Below are 21,803 nucleotides of genomic sequence, written 5' to 3' on the forward strand. Positions count from 1 at the left end.
GACCTGGTGCAGACACTTCCCTGGTGGCACAGTGGTTAAGAATCTTCCTGCCAGGGGGAAGGGTGAGCTGTGACAGGGCGAGAGAGAGGCATGGACATATATACACTAACAAACGTAAGGTAGATAGCTAGTGGGAAGCAGCCGCATGGCACAGGGATATCGGCTCGGTGCTTTGTGACCGCCTGGAGGTGTGGGATAGGGAGGGTGGGAGGGAGGGAGACGCAAGAGGGAAGAGATATGGGAACATATGTATATGTATAACTGATTCATTTTGTTATAAAGCAGAAACTAACACACCATTGTAAAGCAATTATACCCCAATAAAGATGTTAAAAAAAAAAGTCAATGAAGAAAATTAAAAAAAAAAAAAAAAAAAAGAAACTTCCTGCCAATGCAGGGAACACAGGTTCAATCCCTGGTCCAGGAAGATCCCACATGCCGCAAAGCAACTAAACCCGTGCGCCACAACTACTGAGCCCGCATGTCACAACTACTGAAGCCTGCGTGCCTAGAGCCCGTGCTCCACAACAAGAGAAGCCCCCACAATGAGAAGCCTGCGCACTGCAATGAAGAGTAGCCCCCTCTCACCACAACTAGAGAAAGCCCGCATGCAGCAATGAAGACCCAATGCAGCCATAAATAAATAAATAAATAATTTTATTTTTAAAAAATAGTATACAAATGTATGCAATAAAAACTGTTTTTTTAAAAAAAAAGACCTGGTGCAACCACATAAATAAGTAAATAAATATTAAAAAAGAAAGAAAGAAAGAATAGAGCCCAAGGACCTGGTGGCAAGTGTGGCACATGGTGGATGTCTAATAGATGGGAGTCTCTGTTATCATCTTAGTCCTTGTAAATCTGTTTTAGACAAAGCCTAATTAGCCTCTAAGAGAGCGCCAGGGACTTGAGAGGCATTGGATGAATATTTGTTGGGTGAAGAGCTAAATAAATGAAGCTGAGCGTTATCTATGTATGAAGAACACTCAAGGAATGGCCCGGCCATCTCCTCCAAGCACAACTGTGCAGCATACTCAGTCCCGCAGCCTCTGGGAACGATCCCTGATGCCAGTTCCTTTGCCCAGAATGATGTCATCACAATCACCTGGAGGAGGATAGCCAGGCTGGTCACTGGGGCATCAGTTCAGGTGCCCAGTGACCTGGCCCCAAACGCCCAGAGAGCATCAGGCAACCCTCAGCACAACCTGGCTTCCTCCTGGCGAGCAGCTGGGCTGGTGTTTCTGCCTTTCAGCAGAAAGAGAGGGCCCCTTCCTCTGGGGTTTCTGGCCTGGATTCTGAGCCAGATGCCCTCATGTGCAAGAGGATTTGCTTCCCAAACCCCAAAGCCCCCTTCAGGCTCTGAAAGGGTAATGTCTTCTGTGAGGGTAACGGCCAGCCCAGGGCCAGGCCAGGTTCTCACAGGAAACTGCCCTCAGGGGTCCCACCGTGGGTCAAGTGCTGGGCTGGGTGCTGGGTGCTGGAGAACACCACGGTCTTCAGCCACAAGGGTTTAGTGAGCACCTACTACAAGTCAGGAGCTGCTCTAGGCACTGAGGGTGCAGCTGAAACTGGCAAAGGCCCTGCTCTCACGCCTAGTTGGGGCACAGACATTTAAACACACACACACACACACACACACACAATGACAAGCTGTGGCAAATTTCAGGAAAAGAAGCAAATGCTCTGCAAGAGAATAAAGAGAGACAAAGGTAAACCCACAAAGTCCCTGCCGGTAACCACAGACACGGGCACAACGAAGGCACCACAGAGTGGTTCATGATACAGAAAATCTGTAAACAGCCTTCACGTCCCGCAGTGCTATGGACTGAATTGAGTCTCCCCAACCCCAATTCATGTTTTGAAGCCTCACTATAATGTGAGCATTGTGGTAGGACCCACTTCATGGGGACGTTGGTATGAAGCAGGATTGGAACTCAGACCTGTCTAATCCCACAGCCTGGCTCTTAATTAACGAGGCAAATGCCTTGTTTCAAAGCCGGAGAAAACAAAAAACACACATGCAATCTCCAACCCCCAAGACACATGCTGTTCACTCCAGATCCCTGTGCGCGCCTCCTCTGGGTGTTCCCTCTGGGACTTGTCCCTCCAACCCCTCACCCATCACCCGACTAGCAGGAAGCGCCTAGCACCAGTGGCCCACACCCATGGCTCTGTGGCTGAGTGAGCGTTCCCACGTGTGCAGGGAACTCTGGCTTCAAGCTCTGCCACATACTAGCTATGGTGCCTTGGGCCCATCACCTTTCTTCTCTGCACCTCTGTTTTCCCTCCTGTTAAATGGGTAGTAATAACAAGCCCATACAGACCTTGTACTGCCGTAAGAAGTAGATGTGTTAAAGTCTGAAAAGCTCATGTCACGTGGACAGGCAGCTGATACATCTCATACCCCCAAGAGCAGGATGCCTTTGGTTCAAATCCTGGCTCTACTGCTTTCTAGCTGTGTAACCTCTCTGTGCCTCAGTTTCTTCTTCTGGAAATTGGGGATAATAATTGTACTGACCTCAGAGAGATGCTGAGAATGAACCGAGGGAATTATAATAGTACCTACCTCACAGGCTTGCCTTAGTGAGTTATTCCACAAGACGGCCAGAGAAAGGTGCCCGGCACACAGAAAATACAGAAGCGTGGGATGTCACGTGGGTGACCCAGCCTGGGGAGACCTGGCCCGAGCCAGATCAGTCTTTGAATGTGCAGCCCGGACTGTGACCTTGTGCCTAAAATCTCTCAGCCTCCCCACTTTTCTTGCCTTCTCCTCTCTGATACCCTGTTTGGCACAGTGAAGCAAGGTTGGATGAATCCAGGAGTTCATGGTCCCAGGCAGGGATGGGGCAGTGGGCATGAGGCCTCAGAATTGCACCCCTACCCCCAGGCTTCCTGATCCCTCGGCTTTTCCCAGGAAACTAACGATCCAGGCTGCCACTGATTCTGGCATCAACACCAAACAGGGTCCTGGTCTGAGGGGGAAGCTCCAGGGCAGAGGAGGGGCTGAGAAGACATGCCAGGGACCTGAGTGGGGAGGGGCTGGGCCACAAACCACAGGTGCTGACTCATGGCCTCCACTGGGCACTGGGCGCTGTGAACGAACCAGCCCTGTGGCTTTCTACAGCCAGAGGGACGAGCTGGCCAGATGATGGCCCAGGGTACAGTGATCCATGTGGCCCCAGAGCAGCCCACCTATGCTGTGTGTGTGCTGGGCACCAAGACTCAGCTGGATGTCTATGGGTGAGCAGGGGACATTCTGGGGTTGGGGGGCAGGTCTGGTGATGCTGGATGAGCAGGTTCTGTTGACACAAGACGTGTGCTTGCCTCAAGCTTCAGGCTCCAGCCTCTGCAGCCACCGGCAGGGGAGAAGCTAGAGAGCTAACACCTGAGTGGCCCTGGGATGTGCGTGGACTCAAGGCAGTGAGTTCATTGCCATGAACAAGTGGGTCTTCCCCAGGGCCTCACCACAAATGCATTATTTTTATTTTTTTATTTTTTTTAAAGATGATGTTGGGGGCAGGAGTTTATTAATTAATTTATTTATTTTTGCTGTGTTGGGTCTTCATTTCTGTGCGAGGGCTTTCTCCAGTTGTGGCAAGCAGGGGCCACTCGTCATCACTGTGCGCGGGCCTCTCACTATTGCGGCCTCTCTTGTTGCGGAGCACAGGCTCCAGACGCGCAGGCTCAGTAGTTGTGGCTCACGGGCCTAGTTGCTCCGTGGCATGTGGGATCCTCCCAGACCAGGGCTCGAACTCATGTCCCCTGCATTGGCAGGCAGATTCTCAACCACTGCGCCACCAGGGAAGCCCAACACAAATGCATTATTATAGGGCAAACAGGACCATATCCTTTCACCATTGAGGCAATGGGAGCTCAGAGAGGGTCTGTGACTTACCTAAGGTCACACAGCAAGTGTGCCCTGGAAGCAAGGCTGGACCCTGGACTTCATAGCCCAGACCTGGATCCCCCTGCAGTTTGTTGCCCTACACCTCTCAGCCAAGCCTCCCTCCGTGGGTGGGTAATAGCGTGGGTGTGATGAGACAGGCTGTGGCATGGAGAGGCCGAGGAGGAGACCAGGCCCTGCTATTGGCTAGCTGGGCTGCCTTGGGCAACTGAGCCTCAGTTTCCTCATCTGTGAAATGGGGATTATACCCACTTCGTAGGGTGCTTGTAGGGATTAAATGTGAAAAACATAAAAATGTTTGTTAAGTACTCAGCACAGTGCTGGGCCTACCCCTGGTAGTTGTTCATTCGTTCATCCATTAATTCACTCATTCAACAAATACCGATTGAATACCTATTATGTCCAAGCCCTGTGCCAGGCTCTGGTTAAACAAGATGGTCTAGGAACGCTCTTGGTGGGCATGGTTGGGGTCATTGCTGTTGTCAGTAATAGTAGTGGCAGCCCCTGGCTTCCTCCATCTGATCTTCCACAGATGCTCCAGGCTGAGCATCTGTGGTCCTAGAATGGTGCCCACAGGAGTGTCTGGCACATTTCCTTGGAAGTGTCGCTCGCTTCCAGCCCCCAGCCAGCAGTAGGAGAACAGCAGAGACTGAGAGGGTGAGGAGTAGAGGAAGAAGAGGCTGACGGTCATCTGAGGCCACCCGACTCCCAGGAGACACCCCTTCCATTAGTGAGGTATTGAGCCCTGTATTCAAGCGCCCTTGTGATGTATGGTTTCTCACACAATAATGGCTGATATTCACATCACACTTGGTACACACAACTCATTCAGCCCCCTTATGAGGTAGGCAGTGCTGTAATTCCCATTTTGCAGAAGGGAAAGCTGAGGCTCTGAGAAGTTGAGTAACCCACTGAAGCCACACAGCTAGTTAGTAAGGGAGCCAGGATTGAAACTCAGGCAGCCTGGCTCTGGGACCCTCCTCTCTCCCGCTCCATCCCCGGACCAGCCCTTCCTGTCACTTCTTGCCTGCCCTTCACAGCAGCTCCCTGCCAGCACCCATGTCCTATGCAGCCACCACCCTCACTCGGCCTGAATTCCCTTCCAAAACCACAGATGGGCTTGGCAACACCCCCTCCCCAGCACTGCTTCCTTGACCCCCTCCCAGCACAAGCTTCCGTACCTCTGTTCAAGCTGTGTCCCTGCAGCTGGACTCAGAGGTCCCAGGGCTTAGAAAGACAAGGTTGTAGAGGAACAGACCACAGGCTATGGGTGCCTTTCCAGAGCTGCTCTGACAAGCTCTGCTTATGATTTTCATTCTGAGTTTGGAAAGTACTTTGTCTGCAATGGGAAATATACTGATTATATTCAAACAAAATTCCGCTGACCTGAGATGAATATTGAAACCTGTCGAGGGCTTTCTGTGATGCTTGCAGCTGGAGTCAGGGAGGGATCTTGACTCCAGCTACCACGTGCCAGGCCCTTCTGTTCCTGGTTTCTAATCCTCACAGAAATTCTGCAAGGTAAACACTATTGGCATGCCCATTTTAGAGAGGAGTAAACTGAGGCCTCAAGAGGTGAAAACACCTACCCAAGGTCACCCAAATTAAAGGTGTCCAAGCCAGGAGATTTGAACCCAGGGCTGTCTGACCCCCAAACTCCCTCTGCTTCCCCAGCACACACTGCCTCCCAGTGCTGTGGGTCTGGCCTTGCTAGGCACTGCTGCCTGGCTGGTAGAGCTTCCAGAGGGCTTGAGAGATCCAGAAGGGGTGGGGGGGTGAGTTCCAGGAGGTGGCAACCACGGAGGACCGTGGGCATTCTGGAGCTGCAATCACTGGGGTACTCCTTTTCCTCTGGCGCCTCCTTCTCAACAGGAAACCACTCAGTGTGACAGTGGGGAGCAGGGCAAGATTGTTAGTGTCTCTGAGCCTCAGTTTACTCATCTGTAAGATGGGGAAATTAACACCCACCCTGCTGAGTTGCAGTGAGGATTAAATTATACAATGCATGCCAAGAGTCTGGCAGAGTGGTCCCCCTTTTCCGTAAGGATTGCATGTGTTGTTGAACGTGAGAGTGTTGCAGACGCTGCTGCCCATCTGGTGGTCGTTGTAAGGAAATGTTAGATGCAGGAGCTGAAGGAATGATGTCATTTGTCTGGGGCTCAAGTTCTTGGTGCTGCCTCTATGGAGGCTATTGGAAGTGACTAGAAGATTCAGCTCTGGGTTATCTTATAATAGCACACACGGGTCCCCCAGCCCCCAACACAGTAAAAACCCTTGTGTGTTTATGAAAGTCCCTTGTTTGGGACCTGAGAGGGTCTGGAAAACATCCTAAATCAAATCCCAGTGGTGCCACTTCCCAGCAGGGCCTCACCTCTCTGAGCCTTGGCTTCGCATCTGGCAGAGAGGATGGGATGGCTGTAGAGCCCCAGCAGGTGGCATCTGTCCACGCCCTTCTCTGGGTTCTGGAGAGGAAGCCATGCCAGGCGGAGCGAGCCGAGGGGAACCGCCCCACAGGCAGGTCCCGCGTCCTGCTTTGTCCCCCACTGTCTCTGTCTCCCCCTTGTTCTTTGAGCCGCTTTCTAGTTCTCCTGTTGTAACAGACACATGGCGTGTCCCTCTCCCATCCCCGTCCTCCTGCCACAGCACCTGGGCGGCTGGGGACGCCTGGCTTTCCACCCCGGCTTTGTGAGCCTGAAGGCAAACAGCTGCGCATGGAGCAGGGAAGGAGCCTCCGGGCTTTGGCAGAGAAACCAGGGCCTTTCTTAGGTTTTGGTTTGGCCACAGGGAGGTGTAGGGTCAACTGAGGCACTTGAGCAGAGGGGCACTGGTTCTGCTGTACCATCCCTTGGACGTGAACTGTCCTCCAGCAAGGGCCATGCATTCCTTATTATTACTGTTACCATGATATCCCTTCATTTCTGATATTATTACCTAGCTACTGAAGAGGGCCGAGCACCACACATGGGCCCTTCAGTCTGCACAACATCGTAGAAAGCATCATCGTAGTAAACATTGTTCCCATTTTACAGAGAAAGAAACTGAGACCAGAGAGGGTCAGTGCCTAGGCCAAGGTCACACAGCCTATCAGAAGTGGCCCAAGCCCATCGCCACTCTCCAGCTCTTTGAGGCTGCCTGCTGTTCCCGGGCTGGCCTGGGAGAGGTTTCCCATGGGCAGCTGAGCCCCTGCGTCCCTGCTAGTCTGCAGGCAAGTGTCTGATCACAAAGAGCCCCAGCCGGCTGCAGACACCGCATCCACAGGCACGTGCCGTAGCCAGCTGGTGTAGACAGACTGGCCCCTGGGCTATTCGATGTGGTGGCAGGCATAGTTTGTATACTTCGTCCACATTGACCCTGGCTGTCTCCCCGACCCAGACAGTCAGTGCCTCCCAGGGACGACGACCCAGCCATCCTGCTACCCGGCCACTATTGTGCTGGGAGCAGTTGGGGGCAGGTGGGAAAGCCAGCGCCTGCACCAGGGAGCACACAGGGACACCTGCTGTTAGAGTTTAGCACAAGTGGAATGGTGTCTTTGTCAAGGACTGATGCTGTATTGGTTATCTATCACCATGTAACAAGTTGCCCTAAAACGTGCTGGCTCAAAACAATAGCGTTTATGATCTCACAGTTTCTGTGGGTCAGGATCCAGTGTGGCTTAGTTGGGCCCTCTGCCCTGGGGGCTCAAAGGCTGCAATCAAGGTGTCAGCGGGGCTAAAGTCACGTTGAGGCTTGACCAGGGCAGCCCTGCGTCCAAGCTCAGTCATGTGGCTCTTGCAGAATTGTGCTCCTCGTGGGCTTGTGGACTGAGGCCCTCAGTTCCCTTCACGTGGCTGGCAGGAAGCCTCTCCCAGTTCCCTGCCATGTGGGCCTCTCCATAGCTCACAGCATGGCAGCTGGCTTCATCAAGGTGAGTGAAGGTGAGAGAGAGAGAGAGAGAGAGAGAGAGAGAGAGGAGAGAGAAAGAAAAAGAGGTGGGGAAAGAGGTCTTTTGTAACAGCCCATCACTTTTGCCATTTTCCGTCGGTTGAAAGGAAGTCTCTGGGGAGACTTCCTACACTCAAGGGGAGGGAGTCACACAAGGGCATGAACACCAGAGGTGGGGATTATTGGAGACATCTCAGAAGCCTGCCTGCCACGTACTTTTCCCGTATTTCCCTAATTCTCTATAAGGGATACCTACAGCTTTTAATATGGAGACAAAGAACTTTATTACAAAAATAAAAATGAAAAGTGTAATCATAAAATCCATGTCTTGTGACATTATGGAGTGAGGGCTGCCTCTCTAAGTTGTTTCCACTATGGTTTGAATCTGCTCCAATTTATTAGCCCTGTCTGTGAGGATTTCACTGTCTGTGGGTCATTCACTGTCACAGAAAGGGCTGCTCTGAACATCCTTGAAAGTGTCTCCTGGTGTACATGTGCAAAAGATTCTCCAAGAGTGGAATTGCTGGGTTTGGGGTGGGCTAATGTTTGACTTTACAAGATAACAGCAAGTTCTTTTACAAAATGCTTAACTTGACACTCCCATGAGCGGTATGTTAAAGTTGCCATTGAACCATATAGTCTACGATGTTGTTTTTTACCAAACAAATAGGTGTAAACCCTGTCTCAAGGCTTTAATATTTCATTTCCTTAGTTATTAGTGAGGTGGAACTCCTCTTTAGATGTTTATCATCCACTTGGGTTTCAATTTCTGTGAAGGCCTGTTTGTATCTTTTGCCCTGGGCTTTTTTTTTTTTTTTAATTGAGTCGTTTGTCTTTTTCATGTTGAGTAACCTAAGCTCTTTAAATATTACGGATGCTAAGGCTTTGTAGGTTTTATGCTGTGAATATCTTCTTCTCAGATTATGCTTGCTTTTTCACTGTATAGAGTCTTTTGATGAATAGAAGTTATTTATTTTCATCTAGTTGAATTTATCAATCTTTTCTTTCTTGTTTATGGATTTTGTGTCTTATTTAATTACGGGCATTAAGATGTCTCCAACAACTTTTGAAAGATACAAATGCTCATTCATGATAAAAAGTCTCAGTAAACTAAGCATAGAGGAGATCTTCTTCAACTTGATAAAGAATATCTACAAGGGCTTCCCTGGTGGCGCAGTGGTTGAGAGTCCGCCTGCCGATGCAGGGGACACGGGTTCGTGCCCCGGTCTGGGAAGATCCCACATGCCGCGGAGCGGCTGGGCCCGTGAGCCATGGCCGCTGAGCCTGCGCGTCCGGAACCTGTGCTCCGTAACGGGGGAGGCCACAACAGTGAGAGGCCGTATACTGCAAAAAAAAAAAAAAAAAAAAAGAGAATATCTACAAAAGACTTAAAGCTCACATCACACTTAATGGTGAGAAGCTTGAAGTTTTCCACTAAAGTCAAGAACAAGGCAAATGTGTTCCCTCTCCCACTGTTTTTCAACACAATATGGAAAGTCCTAGCTAATGGTTAAGACTAGAAAAGGAAACAAAAGGGATACCTACTGAGAAGAAATAAACTTTTTTTGTTCACCTATGACATGATCATCTATGTAGAAAAACTCAAAGAACTGACAAAAAAACTTCTGGAACTAATAAGCAACTATAGCAATGCTGCAGGACACAGTCAATTGCTTTCCTGTATACCAACAATGAACAAATGGAATTTGAAATTAAAAACACAATGCCATTTACATTTGACCCCTCCCAAATTAAATACTTAGGTATAAATCTAACAAAATATGTATAAAGTCTGTACAAGAAAAACTTCAAAACTCTGATGAAAGATATTAAAGAAGAAGTAAAAAAATGGAGAGCTATTTCATGTTCATGGGTAGGAAAACTCAATATTGTCAGTTCTTCCCAACTTGATCTGTAGATTCAGGGCAATCCCAATCAAAATCCCATCAAGTTGGCTTCCCTGGTGGCGCAGTGGTTGAGAGTCCGCCTGCTGATGCAGGGGACACGGGTTCGTGCCCCGGTCCGGGAAGATCCCACATGCCGCGGAGCGGCTGGGCCCGTGAGCCATGGACGCTGAGCCTGCGCGTCCGGAACCGCAAAAAAAAAAAAAAAAAAAAAAAAAAAAAAAAAAAAAATCCCATCAAGTTATTTTGTGGATATCAACAAACTGATTCTAAAGTTTATATGGAGACACAAAACAAAGAAAACAAAACAAACAAAAAACCCCAGAATAGCCAACAGAATATTGAAGAAGAACAAGTTGGAGGACTGACACTACCTGACTTCAAGACTTACTGTAAAGTAAATCAACTATACCCGAATAAAAATTATTTTTAGAAAAAGACTTAAAGACTGTAAAGCTACAGCAATCAAGACAATGTGGTATTAGCAAAGGAAACAATGGAATAGAATAGAGACCAGAAACGGCCACGCATAGATATAGCCAACTCGTCTTTAGATGCGGCACAGAGGATTTTTATGGCAGTGAAACTACTTGATATGGTACTATAATGGTGGATATATGTCATTACACATTTGTCCAAATCCACAGAATGTAAAACACCAAGAGGGAACCCTAATGTAGACTGTGGACTTTGGGTGATAATTATGTGTCAATGTAGGGTCATCGATTCTAATGAATGTACCACTCTGGGGAAAGAGGTTGATAATAGGGGAGGCTATACATGAGTTGGGGCAGGAGATACGTGGGAAATCTCTGTACCTTCCTCTCAATTTTGCTGTGAACCTAAAACTTCTCTAGAAAATGAGCTTTTTTTTTAAAAAGATGCAAAATTCTGTCTTTCTTAAGTCTTTAGTATATGGTGTGAGGATGGGATCATTTTAATTACTTATTCAATGTATTCATTTTCCATATGGATAAGCAATTGTCCCAGCACCGTTTATTACACACTCTTCACTTTCCCCAGTTATTTGCAAGACCACCTCTGTCATAGATCAAGTAGAATCTCTCTTAAGTTGCATCTGTCATTTTCTTTACCTAAGCCATTACAATGCAATCCATGACTTTACAGTAAGTCATACGTGGTAGAGCAAGTCCCTCACCTTTTGCTTCTTTTTCTTACAAGGTACTTTGACTATCTTAGCCCCTTGGTTTTCCAAGTAAACCTTGGAATCAACTTGTCAAGTTCAAGTAAAACCCTGGAATTTTTCTGACCATATGAATCTATTTGGAGGGAATTCATACCATGATGATATTAAGCCTTCCTAACCATGTTCATGGTATTTCTTTCTTCTAATTGGGGTCTTCTCTAATGGATTTCAATAAGGTTTGATCATTTTTCTCCATAAAACCTTACACATCTTTTGTTAGGTTTATCCTAGGTATTTTATAGTATTTCTTCCTATTGTAAATTATATGCTAATAGTGTGGTTTTTGTCTAAAAATTAATTTTGTCTGATATTAATATATCCATCCCAACTCTCTTCTGGCTAATATTGGCTTAATGTATCTTTTTTCCTTTTTTTTTTTAAACTTCATCTTTCCTGGATCCTTGTATTTTAGGTTCATCTCTTATAAATAGCATGGAGCTGGATTTTATTTCTTTATCTAGTCCCAAACTCTCTTTTAACTAGTAACATTATTTATATTTATTTTGATCATTTATATATTTGAGTTTGCTTTTACCATTTGCTTTTTAGTTTTTAGTTGTCTATTCTTTTCTATGTTGCCTTTTTCTCTGTAATCACCTTTTTGAATGGAATTATCCATTCTTTTAAAAAATTATTACATTTTCTCCATGTGTAGAAATTTATGAACTCCATTTCTATTCTTTTGGTGAACACTATCTTAATTCTCTCTCCAGTTGAAGACCTCATACCATTTTAACTCTCATTACCTCTCCCAGTTTACATTCTGCTCTTTTTTTTAATCTCACAATGTTGATATTTTTATAAACATTTTTTTATACAGACAATATTTTTCAGATTTACCAAAATAGTTGCCATGTTATTTGTTCACCATTGTTTCTTGCATCCAGATGATTCTGACATTAGGTATCTTCTTCTTAAAGAATGTCTTTAGAAGTTGCTTTAGTGAAAGTGTGTTGGTTTTAGAATATCAGTTTCTCTTCATCTGAAAATGTTTTTATTAAAATATAATTTTTTACGTACACAATTCTACGCTAATAGTTACTTTTTCAAGATACTTTGAAGATATTATTCAACTCTCTTCTGGATTTCATTACTGCTGTTGTGAAGTCTACTTTCCATCTATTGATAATTATTCTTCTTTTATAGGTGACCTGACTTTTCTTCTTTCTGGATACCTTTAAGATCTGTTTGTCTTTGGTATTCTTTTTTTTTTTTTTTTTGCGGTACGCGGGCTTCTCACTGTTGTGGCCTCTCCCGTTGCGGAGCACAGGCTCCAGACGCGCAGCCTCAGCGGCCATGGCCCACGGGCCCAGCCGCTCCGTGGCATGTGGGATCCTCCCGGACCGTGGCACGAACCCGTGTCCCCTGCATTGGCAGGTGGACTCTTAACCACTGTGCCACCAGGGAAGCCCCATGTCTTTGGTATTCTTAACCACAGTGAGATGTGTGTGTGTCTGTGTGTGTGTCTGTGTGTGTGTATGTGTGTGTGTATGCAGAGAAGGGAATTCTTGGCAATTTCCCTTTTCACATCTCAGCAATGCTTTGAAAAGTATATTCTAGGACTTCCCTGGTGGCGCAGTGGTTGAGAATCTGCCTGCTGATGCAGGGGACACGGGTTCGAGCCCTGGTCTGGGAGGATCCCACAAGCCGCAGAGCAGCTAGGCCCGTGAGCCACACCTACTGAGCCTGCGCGTCTGGAGCCTGTGCTCCCCAACGAGAGGCCACGATAGTGAGAGGCCCGCGCACCGCGATGAAGAGTGGCCCCCGCTTGCCGCAACTAGAGAAAGCCCTCGCACAGAAACGAAGACCCAACACAGCCAAAAATAAATAAATAAATAAATAAATATATTCTAACCATGATCCAGTTGTTTCGTAAGGGAAGGTCCTTCAGAGTACTGTCTGTACTGTTCGTGTGATTCTTCATATGTGTACAGCGCTGTGTGTGCGTGTGTGTGTAATATAAACCTCGGGTACGCACATCACTCTATACATACATCTCTGTGTGTGTGTGTTTTCCTAGTTCAAGTGTAACCTCTCCAGGTCAGGGGATTTTCTTTCTGTTTCTCACTCCCTCCTGACAACCTACCAGTACGTACTCCCACGGTCAGGGTCAGTCTGGCTGCCTTCTGGTGTCCACACTGGTGGGGAAAGGAAGAACAGTGGGGAGAGCAGTAGTGGGCCAGGCACTGCCTCACCGTGTCCCCCTGTCCTCCCCATCTGTCTCTTCCACAGCTCTGCCCCCAAGGACTGCACATCCTTTAGCATCAATGCTTCCCCAAGAGTGGTCGTAGATGTTGCCCACCGCCCTCCAGCCAAGAAGAATCTCGCAGGTTCCTCCAAGTGGCCCCTGGACCCTGGGCTGGAGGTGAGCCTGAAGATGAGAGCTGCCAGCGATAGCACAGGTGACCGGAAGGTGAGTGTGGCAGCCGTGGGCTGGGTTGTGTAGGAGGAGGTCAGCAGGTCATAACAGGTCAGCCACTCAATTGACCCAGAGCCCCACCCCTCTGCAGGCTCTGGGGAGAATCAGTTCTTTGTCTCTCCCAGCTTCTGGTGGCAGCTGGTATTCCTAGACTTGTGGCCACATCGCTCCAATCTCTGCCTCCGTGGTCCATTACCTCCTCCTCAACCTGTCAAATCTCCCTCTGCCTCACTCTTATAAGGACACTTGTCATTGGATTTAAGGCCTGTCTGGACAATACAGGATGATCTCATTTCAAGATCCTTGATTACATCTGCAAAGATCTTTTTTTCCAAATAGGGTCACATTCACAGGATCCAGGGATTAGGTCATGGATGTATCTTTTGGGGAATCACCATTCAACCCACTGTAGCCGCATTGACTATAGATGGACTCAACAGGACCCCCCAGGATTCCCACAGGGATCTGGGACAACAACCTCTTGTTCCCAGCAGGACAGGCCAAGCGGGATACCTCCTGGGGCAGAGTTGTTGCCTGCTCTAAGAATACAGACCTTGGGCATCAAAGCCGGTCAGCAAGGGTGCAATCAGAGAAAGCTTCCTGGGAGAAGTGGCAAGCTGATGGATGGTATCAATGACCTGCTTAAGAGAGGAAAAGAGAAGCGAGAGCTCCACACAGGGGATGTGGCCTGTGTGCACACTCTGGATAAGAGAGGGTGAGATGTGTGTTGGGGAAGCTGAGGAAGAGCTGTATGGAAAGAAAGGAAGGTAGAAGGGAAGGTGAGGGAGAGAGGGAGCCACTATTAGAGGGTTTGGCATCAGAGACCTCATTCTCTTAGGACAACAGGAAGCCAATGACAACCTTTCATCCAGGAGTAACAAGACCACATATGTATGTTAGAAAGACCCACTGGCTGCAGTGTAGTGAGTCAATTAGATCTAGGCAGCAGACTGGGGGCAGGGCAACCAGTCAGGAGGCTGATGCTGTGGTCCAGATGCAAGGTGACAGTGGCTGTGACACTTCCCTGGATTCCCACTATCTGCAGTACAGGTCGAGACACCTCAGTGCGACCCTCAGGAGCTCCCCTTCTTCTGGTGGCAGCTCTTTGGTTTTGCTTTGGGGAACTCCCCTCCGTCATCTTGCTTAGAAGTGTGGTTCCTGACACTCGGCCCTCCTCTGGCCAGGCTGGGCCAATCAGATGGATTCTTCCTGGATTTTTAACCTTGGGCAGCGGGAGTTGGTGTTGCCACTCTCCCTCCAATGCCTCTTCCACCACATCCCCATCTGCTGAATTCCTGACACCATACAGGCAGAGGAAGCCGCTGCCTCCCTGGTCTCCCAAAGGACCCTCTTCTGTACACCATAGTCACCTGAGCGTTTTGCTCCCCTTCCGCTCCCACCAGCTGGGGTGTTCCTAACAGGCTGGGAGCCTGAGCCTTGTCTCCTCAGCACCCTGCTCTGAGCTGGCTCATAGCAGGCCAGTTAGTGTTTGTTGAATGACTAAGGGAAATCGTTAGTGGTTGGCTTCTGTCCTATAGGTTCAGATTTCATACTATGGACCCGAGACCACTCCAGTTGAAGTCCTGCTCTACATCACCGGGGTCGGTAAGTGACACCAGGGACCTTGGAGCACCACCCCTCTCCCTCCACACACACACCCATGCAAGGCATCTCTCCAGGAGAAACTACACCCTGAAGCTTACTTTAGACTGAGCAGAGAAAAGGATAATTTCTAGCCAGTCATGCATCTGGTAGTTCATAAGTATTCCTTCCCCAGTCAGTGAACCCCGAATAGAGCTGGGGAGAGAGGGCATTTGCAGGAAGCTTCAATTACATCTCAATATTTTCTCAGCTTAGGAAGTGGTATGTGGATTTTCAACATACGAGTCTCTATACCTTTTTGAAACCTCAAATATTTATGAGAAAAAGTAGATGATGAGACTGTTTTTTTTTTTTTTTTGTGGTACGCGGGACTCTCACTGTCGTGGCCTCTCCCGTTGCGGAGCACAGGCTCCGGACGTGCAGGCTCAGCGGCCATGGCTCATGGGCCCAGCCGCTCCGCGGCATGTGGGATCTTCCCAGACCGGGGCACAAACCCGTGTCCCCTGCGTCGGCAGGCGGACTCTCAACCACTGCGCCACCAGGGAAGCCCATTGAGACTGTTTTACGCAATAATATAGACCAGTGTTCCCCAAATTCCATTATTTACATCCCATCTTCACCATTTTTGCCACATCAGTGATCTGCTTGTACTCATATTTATTTAGTATTCTTCTTTAAATAAAGTATATTTTTAACTTGACCTCATCTTGGACAATAGTATCATAATATAATTATTACTATTTAAACATACATTAAATATATGAACAGCATGTGAAAGCTCCAGGTTTCTTTTCATTAATGAATTTCATTCATTTATTTCATTAATACACATTTTCATAATAATTATTATTGTTGTTTTTATTATTATATAGCACTTACTCTATGCCAGGCAGGGTGCCAAGACTTTACAACAATCCAATGAAATTGGCACTATTATTACCACATTTTACAGATGAAGAAACTGAGGTACAAGAGGTAAAGGGACTTGCCCATGATTACACAGCTGGTTAGCAAAGGAGCCAGGAAGTTCTGGCCACCAAGCGCTATGCTCTGTGGCCCAACATCAATACATGGCTATGGATATGTTTAAAATGTCATCTAGGTCATCTAGGTCATTCTGTGAGCTCATGGGGTCGCTACACAATGTCATTGGAATGACCGTATAGTCATGCGCTCTGATGAGAGGGGAAGGATTCAGAAGCGAACATATGCTTTCTCAGCCATGCCATTTGGACAGAGCAGGGTATGTTTGGGGCTGTGGTTTGTCCCCAGTGCAGTCACGGTACACAGAACGAAGAGCCAGGTGGGGTTGGAATAACCACTGTGTCCCCTACCCCAAAGTCACTGGGGCTGGAGTTGGGGCCAGAGGCCTTTGAGAGCCTGGCAAGGTGTCCTTGCAGGGGCTTCGTACCATACATCCATTGGGGTGACCGGGAACTCTTTCTGAGACCCTTGGGGATGGCCAGACATGCAGGGTCTGGTTGGCATCACAGCTGTGGCAGGTCCTCCATGAGAGGGGAATGTGTGTGGTTAGAAGCCCCGGCTCTGCTGTCAGAATTGCAACCAGATTTCTTCTTGGGAGACATGGGGGTGTCTTAGAACCTGTGTCTCCTCTGAACCAGTGAGAAAGAAGCCTTTGTGCAGATAGGTCTCCTGGGGAAAGGATTGTCCATCTGGGACCAGACTGAGTGCTCCCACCTTGCACCCTCACTATCCCTCTCCTCTTACTCCCCGGGATTTCAGAAATCTCCTTGAGCGCGGACTTCACTCGCACTGGCAAAATGAAGTCCACCGGAGGCAGGAAGGACCAGGTATGGCTCGACCTTGTCCGGCACCCCAAATGCTCCCGTAACTCCACCGGCTTCTCCTAGCGCGCCCCCTGGTGGTGATGAGGTGAACAGCGGTCTGTCTCATGTACCCATGTTAATAGTAAACGAAACAAATTTAAGAACAGGAAAAAAAAGAACATTAAAATCACGAATACCATTACCGTTTTGGTTTACATAGGTCCCATCTATTCTACAAAACTAGATTTTCATAATTGTGGGTTCAGAGAATGTGTTGTCCCACAAACTGGAAACTAGACTCATCCAGTTCACGCACAGCAGAGAGAAAATTTGCAGGCAGGTCTCAACTCTGGCTCAAAAATTCCCTATACTATGGGGAAGTCCATGGCGGTCCAATGGTTAGGACTCCACACTTTCACTGCAGGGGGCACGGGTTCGATTCCTGGTCAGGGAAATACGATCCCGCAAGCGCAAAGCTCAGCCAAAAAAAAAAAAAATCCCCTATACTAGACTTTAGCTACTGGTGGGAGAGGTTCACATGAGGTGAATAATAAAGAAAAGAGGCAGGGGATAGAGGAGGGAAGGAGCCAGGTGGGGGGAGGGAATGTATGTTGCAGAAATATAGGGTGATGTCGTACACAGGTGATGAATCGTCTTAACTGGGGTCCATGGATAAACCTCAGGGTGTCCCTGAAACCCCAAAGCTGCCTGCACATTTTTGTGCTGGTGGGCACTGTATTTTATTTATTTATTTATTTATTTATTATTTTGGCCACACTGCGTGGCTTGCCGGATAGTATTTCCCCAACCAGGGATCGAACCCGTGCCCCCTGCAGTGAAAGCACCGAGTCCTAACTGGACCGCCAGGGAATTCTCCATATGCTGGTGTGCACGTTAAGATGATATGACCTGTCAAAAATTAATATCCCTTTGTGGGGTCAGTCAAAAGTCGGGGGAAGAATTACAGCTCTGGGAGTGGAATTCATCCTTGGGTGCCTCCCAAAACACAGTCATTCCCCGGGGGAGAATGCTCTCCTACAAACAGAAGATGTCATCACTATTAGATTCCTGCTGGGAGGGGCTGCTCAATTTGCTTTCATCTTTGGGCAGACAGTAACCAACTGCTAAGAATAGTGCCCACACTTTGGTGAAGGAGTAATTAAGAGTTCTCAGAAGAGGAGCTATTTAGATTTGAGTCTAGACACAAATATTTAGTGCAGTTTGGTTTGTTAATCCAACAGTTTTTAAAAGCTGTTGAAATCAATTTTACTGTCTTGGGCTCCTTTTTTTAAGTGGATGAGTGGAATTTGTTTATGACTTTTGGGGCAGGTAAAAATCCACTCTTGGGACCAAAAAATTACCTGATGTGGGAACAAGATGTGTAAATCACAAAAGGCTATCGAGGTGTTAGGGCAAGGTGGCTGGGCTTTCCCAGGAGTTGGAGGGGCATACACAGGTTCCTAAGTGTGCCTCATCTCTGCTGGGTGTCCACAGAGGACCTGGACCTGGGGCCCTCATGGGCAGGGTGCCATCCTGCTAGTGAACTGTGACAGAGGCAATCCCAAATCTTCCACTGTGGACTGCAAGGATGACCAGCTTGACAGCAAAGGTAAAGACCCCCCAAGAACCAATGGGAATAGAGCATTGCCTTTTTGTGAAGCCTTTTGTCCTGAGCCTTGTAACAACCCTCAGAAACCAGGGTTATTTGAAGCATGTTCTTTTTAGCATGCCTGCTATGTAGGTGAAGGAATGGACAGGGGTCCTGAGAGGGCAAGTAACCTGCCCAAGGTCACACAGCAGCCAGGGAAGAGCTGGGAGCAACGCTCAGTCTCCCAATACCTCCTCCAGGGCCCAATTTCCATCCCCAGCCCGTTAACCAACCCAAACTTCTGCTCTTGGGTCAAACCTGGGGCCCAAAATAATTCAAAATGAAAGCCTGACTAGAGCCCCCAAATTCATGCCAGAGCAGCCCTGAGCCCCTGCCATAGGCTGGGCACTGCTCGGACCAGTTCAGAATTCTTAACTCATTTGATCCTTCAGCTCAAGTTTCAGAAGTATGTATGGTCCTCACCCCCACTTTACAGATGGAAAAACTGAGGTATGGGGAAGTTAAGCAATTTGCTCTGGGTCACACAGCTAGTAAGTCACAGGCTCAGGATTTGAACCCAGGCATCCCAACACCAGGGCAGGTTTAGGGGCACAAGTTGGGCGCAGGGTCCCTGCTGGCACACCTCTGAGGCATGGCCAGGGTGGAAGACCTGCACTGGAGGAGGGCGCTGAGGGGGGCAGGATCATTTGGCCAGGGCAGCAGCTGCCGCCTTCCTGGGGAGTTGCTAGAATGGCCTAGAAATGGATGCATTTTAAAGTTGCATGGAGTTGGCCTGGCCTGATGCCAGGGAGCAGCCTCTACACGGTGCCTGGCACACAGTAATAATCAAACAGCCCGGGCGCTATAATATGTGCTTTACACATATGACTGCACCCTTCCCTCCGTGTGCGCTCTGCGCTTAGCCCTGTGTATTTACGAGGAAGCAGAGGGACGGAGAGCTGAAGTACCTCCCCAAGCCCACAGAGATCCAGGGTTCAAACCCCGCCCACTCCAGTGCCCTTGACCACGTGACTCTTGTCCAGCCTCTGATTCTCGTCCATCTTCAATCTCCCCAAGCCTTTGCCAGCCACTATTCAGGTTGGCTCACTTCCCACGCAGGCCCCGGGGAGAAACCTTTCCACTCATTCACCCCACAAATAATTATTGAGCACCTGCCTTGTGCTAGGCATTGTTCTAGATGCTTCTCGGAGCTGGGAACAGAGCAACAAACAAGATAAATGTGATTTCTGCTTTGGCCAGCTTACATCCTAAGTTCATCCTAGTGGGAGAGGACCAAAACCTTGCATTCCTTTAATTCTAAAATGAAAAATATTGTTTAAATACTGGAAAGAGCATAAGGAAAATAAAGCAGGTGACGTGATGAAGGGTGGTCTTGGGTTGGGGGGGCGTAGTCTCAGGGGCCTGCGTCTCAGGCCATGCCCTTCTCATTCCAGACCTGAAGGACATGTCCTTGGTGACCCTGAGCACGAAGACCCCCAGGGACGTCAGCAAGCACCAGCTGGTGCTCCATGTGGCCAAGTCTGAGATGGATAAAGTCAGGAGTTTCGAGCCAATGGTGAGTCGCCCTTGGCCGTCACCTTGGTGTCCCCTTCCCACCCCAGCCAATGGGATTCAGCCCCTTCACACACACTTCAGTGAATAATTCCTGAACACCTACCCTGTGCCAGGTTCTAAGAACTGAGGATGCCGCAGTAAGCACGGTGGACATCTCTGCCCACTGCCTTGTAGAAAGGGCACAGACAAAATGCAGCAAACGAGATGATGAGCTGGATGAGCACTGAGAAGGAAATGACCTCCCTCCTAAGGACTGTGGTAGCTGTTCTTTGTGTGTCTGTCTCTGTCACACACACACACACACACACACACACACACACACAGGACTGTTGTTTACAGAGGTTTCTGAATCCAAGCTGACTGTACATAATAACTGTAATATGTAATAATTTGTTCTCCAACAACCTGGTGATCAGAGACATCAGTAACTTCTCAGCGGCTTGCGAGCACCTGCCACTGAGTGCTGGGCTCGGTTCTAGGCACAGGGCACGGAGCAAAGAACAAAACAAAGTCTCTGCCCTCATGTCACTTTCATCTCAGCGGGTTGAGAGCAATGATATGTAAAATCATTAAGTAAAGTGTCTAGTGCCTCAGACGGCATTAAATGCTACACAGAGGGATGCAACAGTGAAGAGGAAGAGAACGAGGGGTGTGGGGAAGGGGGGCCGAGGAAGGCTTCCCCCAGAAGGTGTCATTGAGCAGACAGAGGTGTGGGAACACCCAGGGGAAGGACACTCCTGGCAGAGGGAACCACAGGTGCAAAGGCCCTGAGGTGGGATGTGCCCATGGGCTTGAGGAATGTAGGGAGGCTGGCTCCGCTGGAGTGCATAATGCAAGGGTTAAGGGGGTGGGGGGGGATGAGGGTGGAGAAGAAAGGCCAGAGGGGAAGGGGCTGGGTCAGGGAGGCAGGAAATGACTGTGGCTAGTCTGTGGGAGGTGGGGGGCCATCTGAGGGCTGTGCAGAGGCACAACTTGATCTGACTTCCATTCAAACCTCAGCGATGAGACTGACATTGGTTTGGCCACAAACCAACTCCTTGCCTCTATGGAGGTATCACCTCCTCCAGGAAGCCTTCCCTGACCTTCCAGAACTTACTACTATCTGTAATTTTGACTGTCTTTGCTCCTCCCTACTTACCCAGGAGATTATGCACTCCCTGGTGACCAGGACAGTGTCTGTCACCCTGGTCTTTCCAGGTGTCAGCTGCGAGCAGGTGATAGGGAGTGAATGGATGGATGGATGAATGAACGAGCTATAACGTATATTGGACTTTCTGCAAAGTTGTGAATGACTCAGGCACCCTCATCGCTCCATTCCTGGACCTCCATTGGGAGGGCGAGGGCAGGGCCTTTAGTCCCTTCCTCCTAAGGGGAGGCTCCTGCCAGATCCAGCTGTGAGGGGTCCTTAGGGGTGAGATGCCACGGCCTTGGGAAGGCATCACACACCAAGAAGACAAGGTCTCAGAAGTAGGGACGCAGACCTGAGCCTCCCCTGCTCTCTCCCAGCAGACAAACAGCCCTCCAGGTATGGCATGATCCTGGGGCCACAGCATCCCTCTCACCTGCTGGAGCTCCAGGGTGGCCAGCACAGCACAGACTTCTATGTGGAGGGCCTGGCTTTCCCAGACGCCAGCTTCCCAGGGCTCATTTCCCTCAATGTCTCCCTGCTGGACACGTCCAACCCGGTAGGCCAAGAAGGAGGATCTGGGCTTCCAGGCACTGGCCCAGCTGTGGAGGGGGCTCCAAACAGCCACAGGGAAGCAGTAGGTGTTGGGCCCTGGCTGCTGTGACAGTTCCTCCCCTGTCCCTCCCCCTGCAGGAGCTCCCCCAAGGCCCTGGTTTTCTAAGACAGCGTGGTCTTCCGTGTGGCCCCCTGGATCATGACCCCCAACACTC

General features: G+C 48.8%; 1 protein-coding gene across 1 annotated transcript in view; it reads left to right on the forward strand.

Moving 5' to 3' along the window:
* Positions 1 to 3,148: 3,148 nt before the first annotated feature.
* The window catches only part of LOC116755554 (protein-arginine deiminase type-4-like), a 58,411-nt gene continuing 39,756 nt past the window's right edge, over positions 3,149 to 21,803 (forward strand). Inside the window, 8 exon segments of the mRNA XM_032635165.1 lie at positions 3,149 to 3,240; positions 13,169 to 13,349; positions 14,894 to 14,960; positions 16,701 to 16,768; positions 18,239 to 18,353; positions 19,787 to 19,912; positions 21,417 to 21,582; positions 21,727 to 21,803. Of these exon segments, the coding sequence (XP_032491056.1) occupies positions 3,149 to 3,240; positions 13,169 to 13,349; positions 14,894 to 14,960; positions 16,701 to 16,768; positions 18,239 to 18,353; positions 19,787 to 19,912; positions 21,417 to 21,582; positions 21,727 to 21,803 (892 nt within the window).

The sequence above is a fragment of the Phocoena sinus genome, chromosome 1 (assembly GCF_008692025.1).
Source record: "Phocoena sinus isolate mPhoSin1 chromosome 1, mPhoSin1.pri, whole genome shotgun sequence".
NCBI lineage: Eukaryota > Metazoa > Chordata > Mammalia > Artiodactyla > Phocoenidae > Phocoena > Phocoena sinus.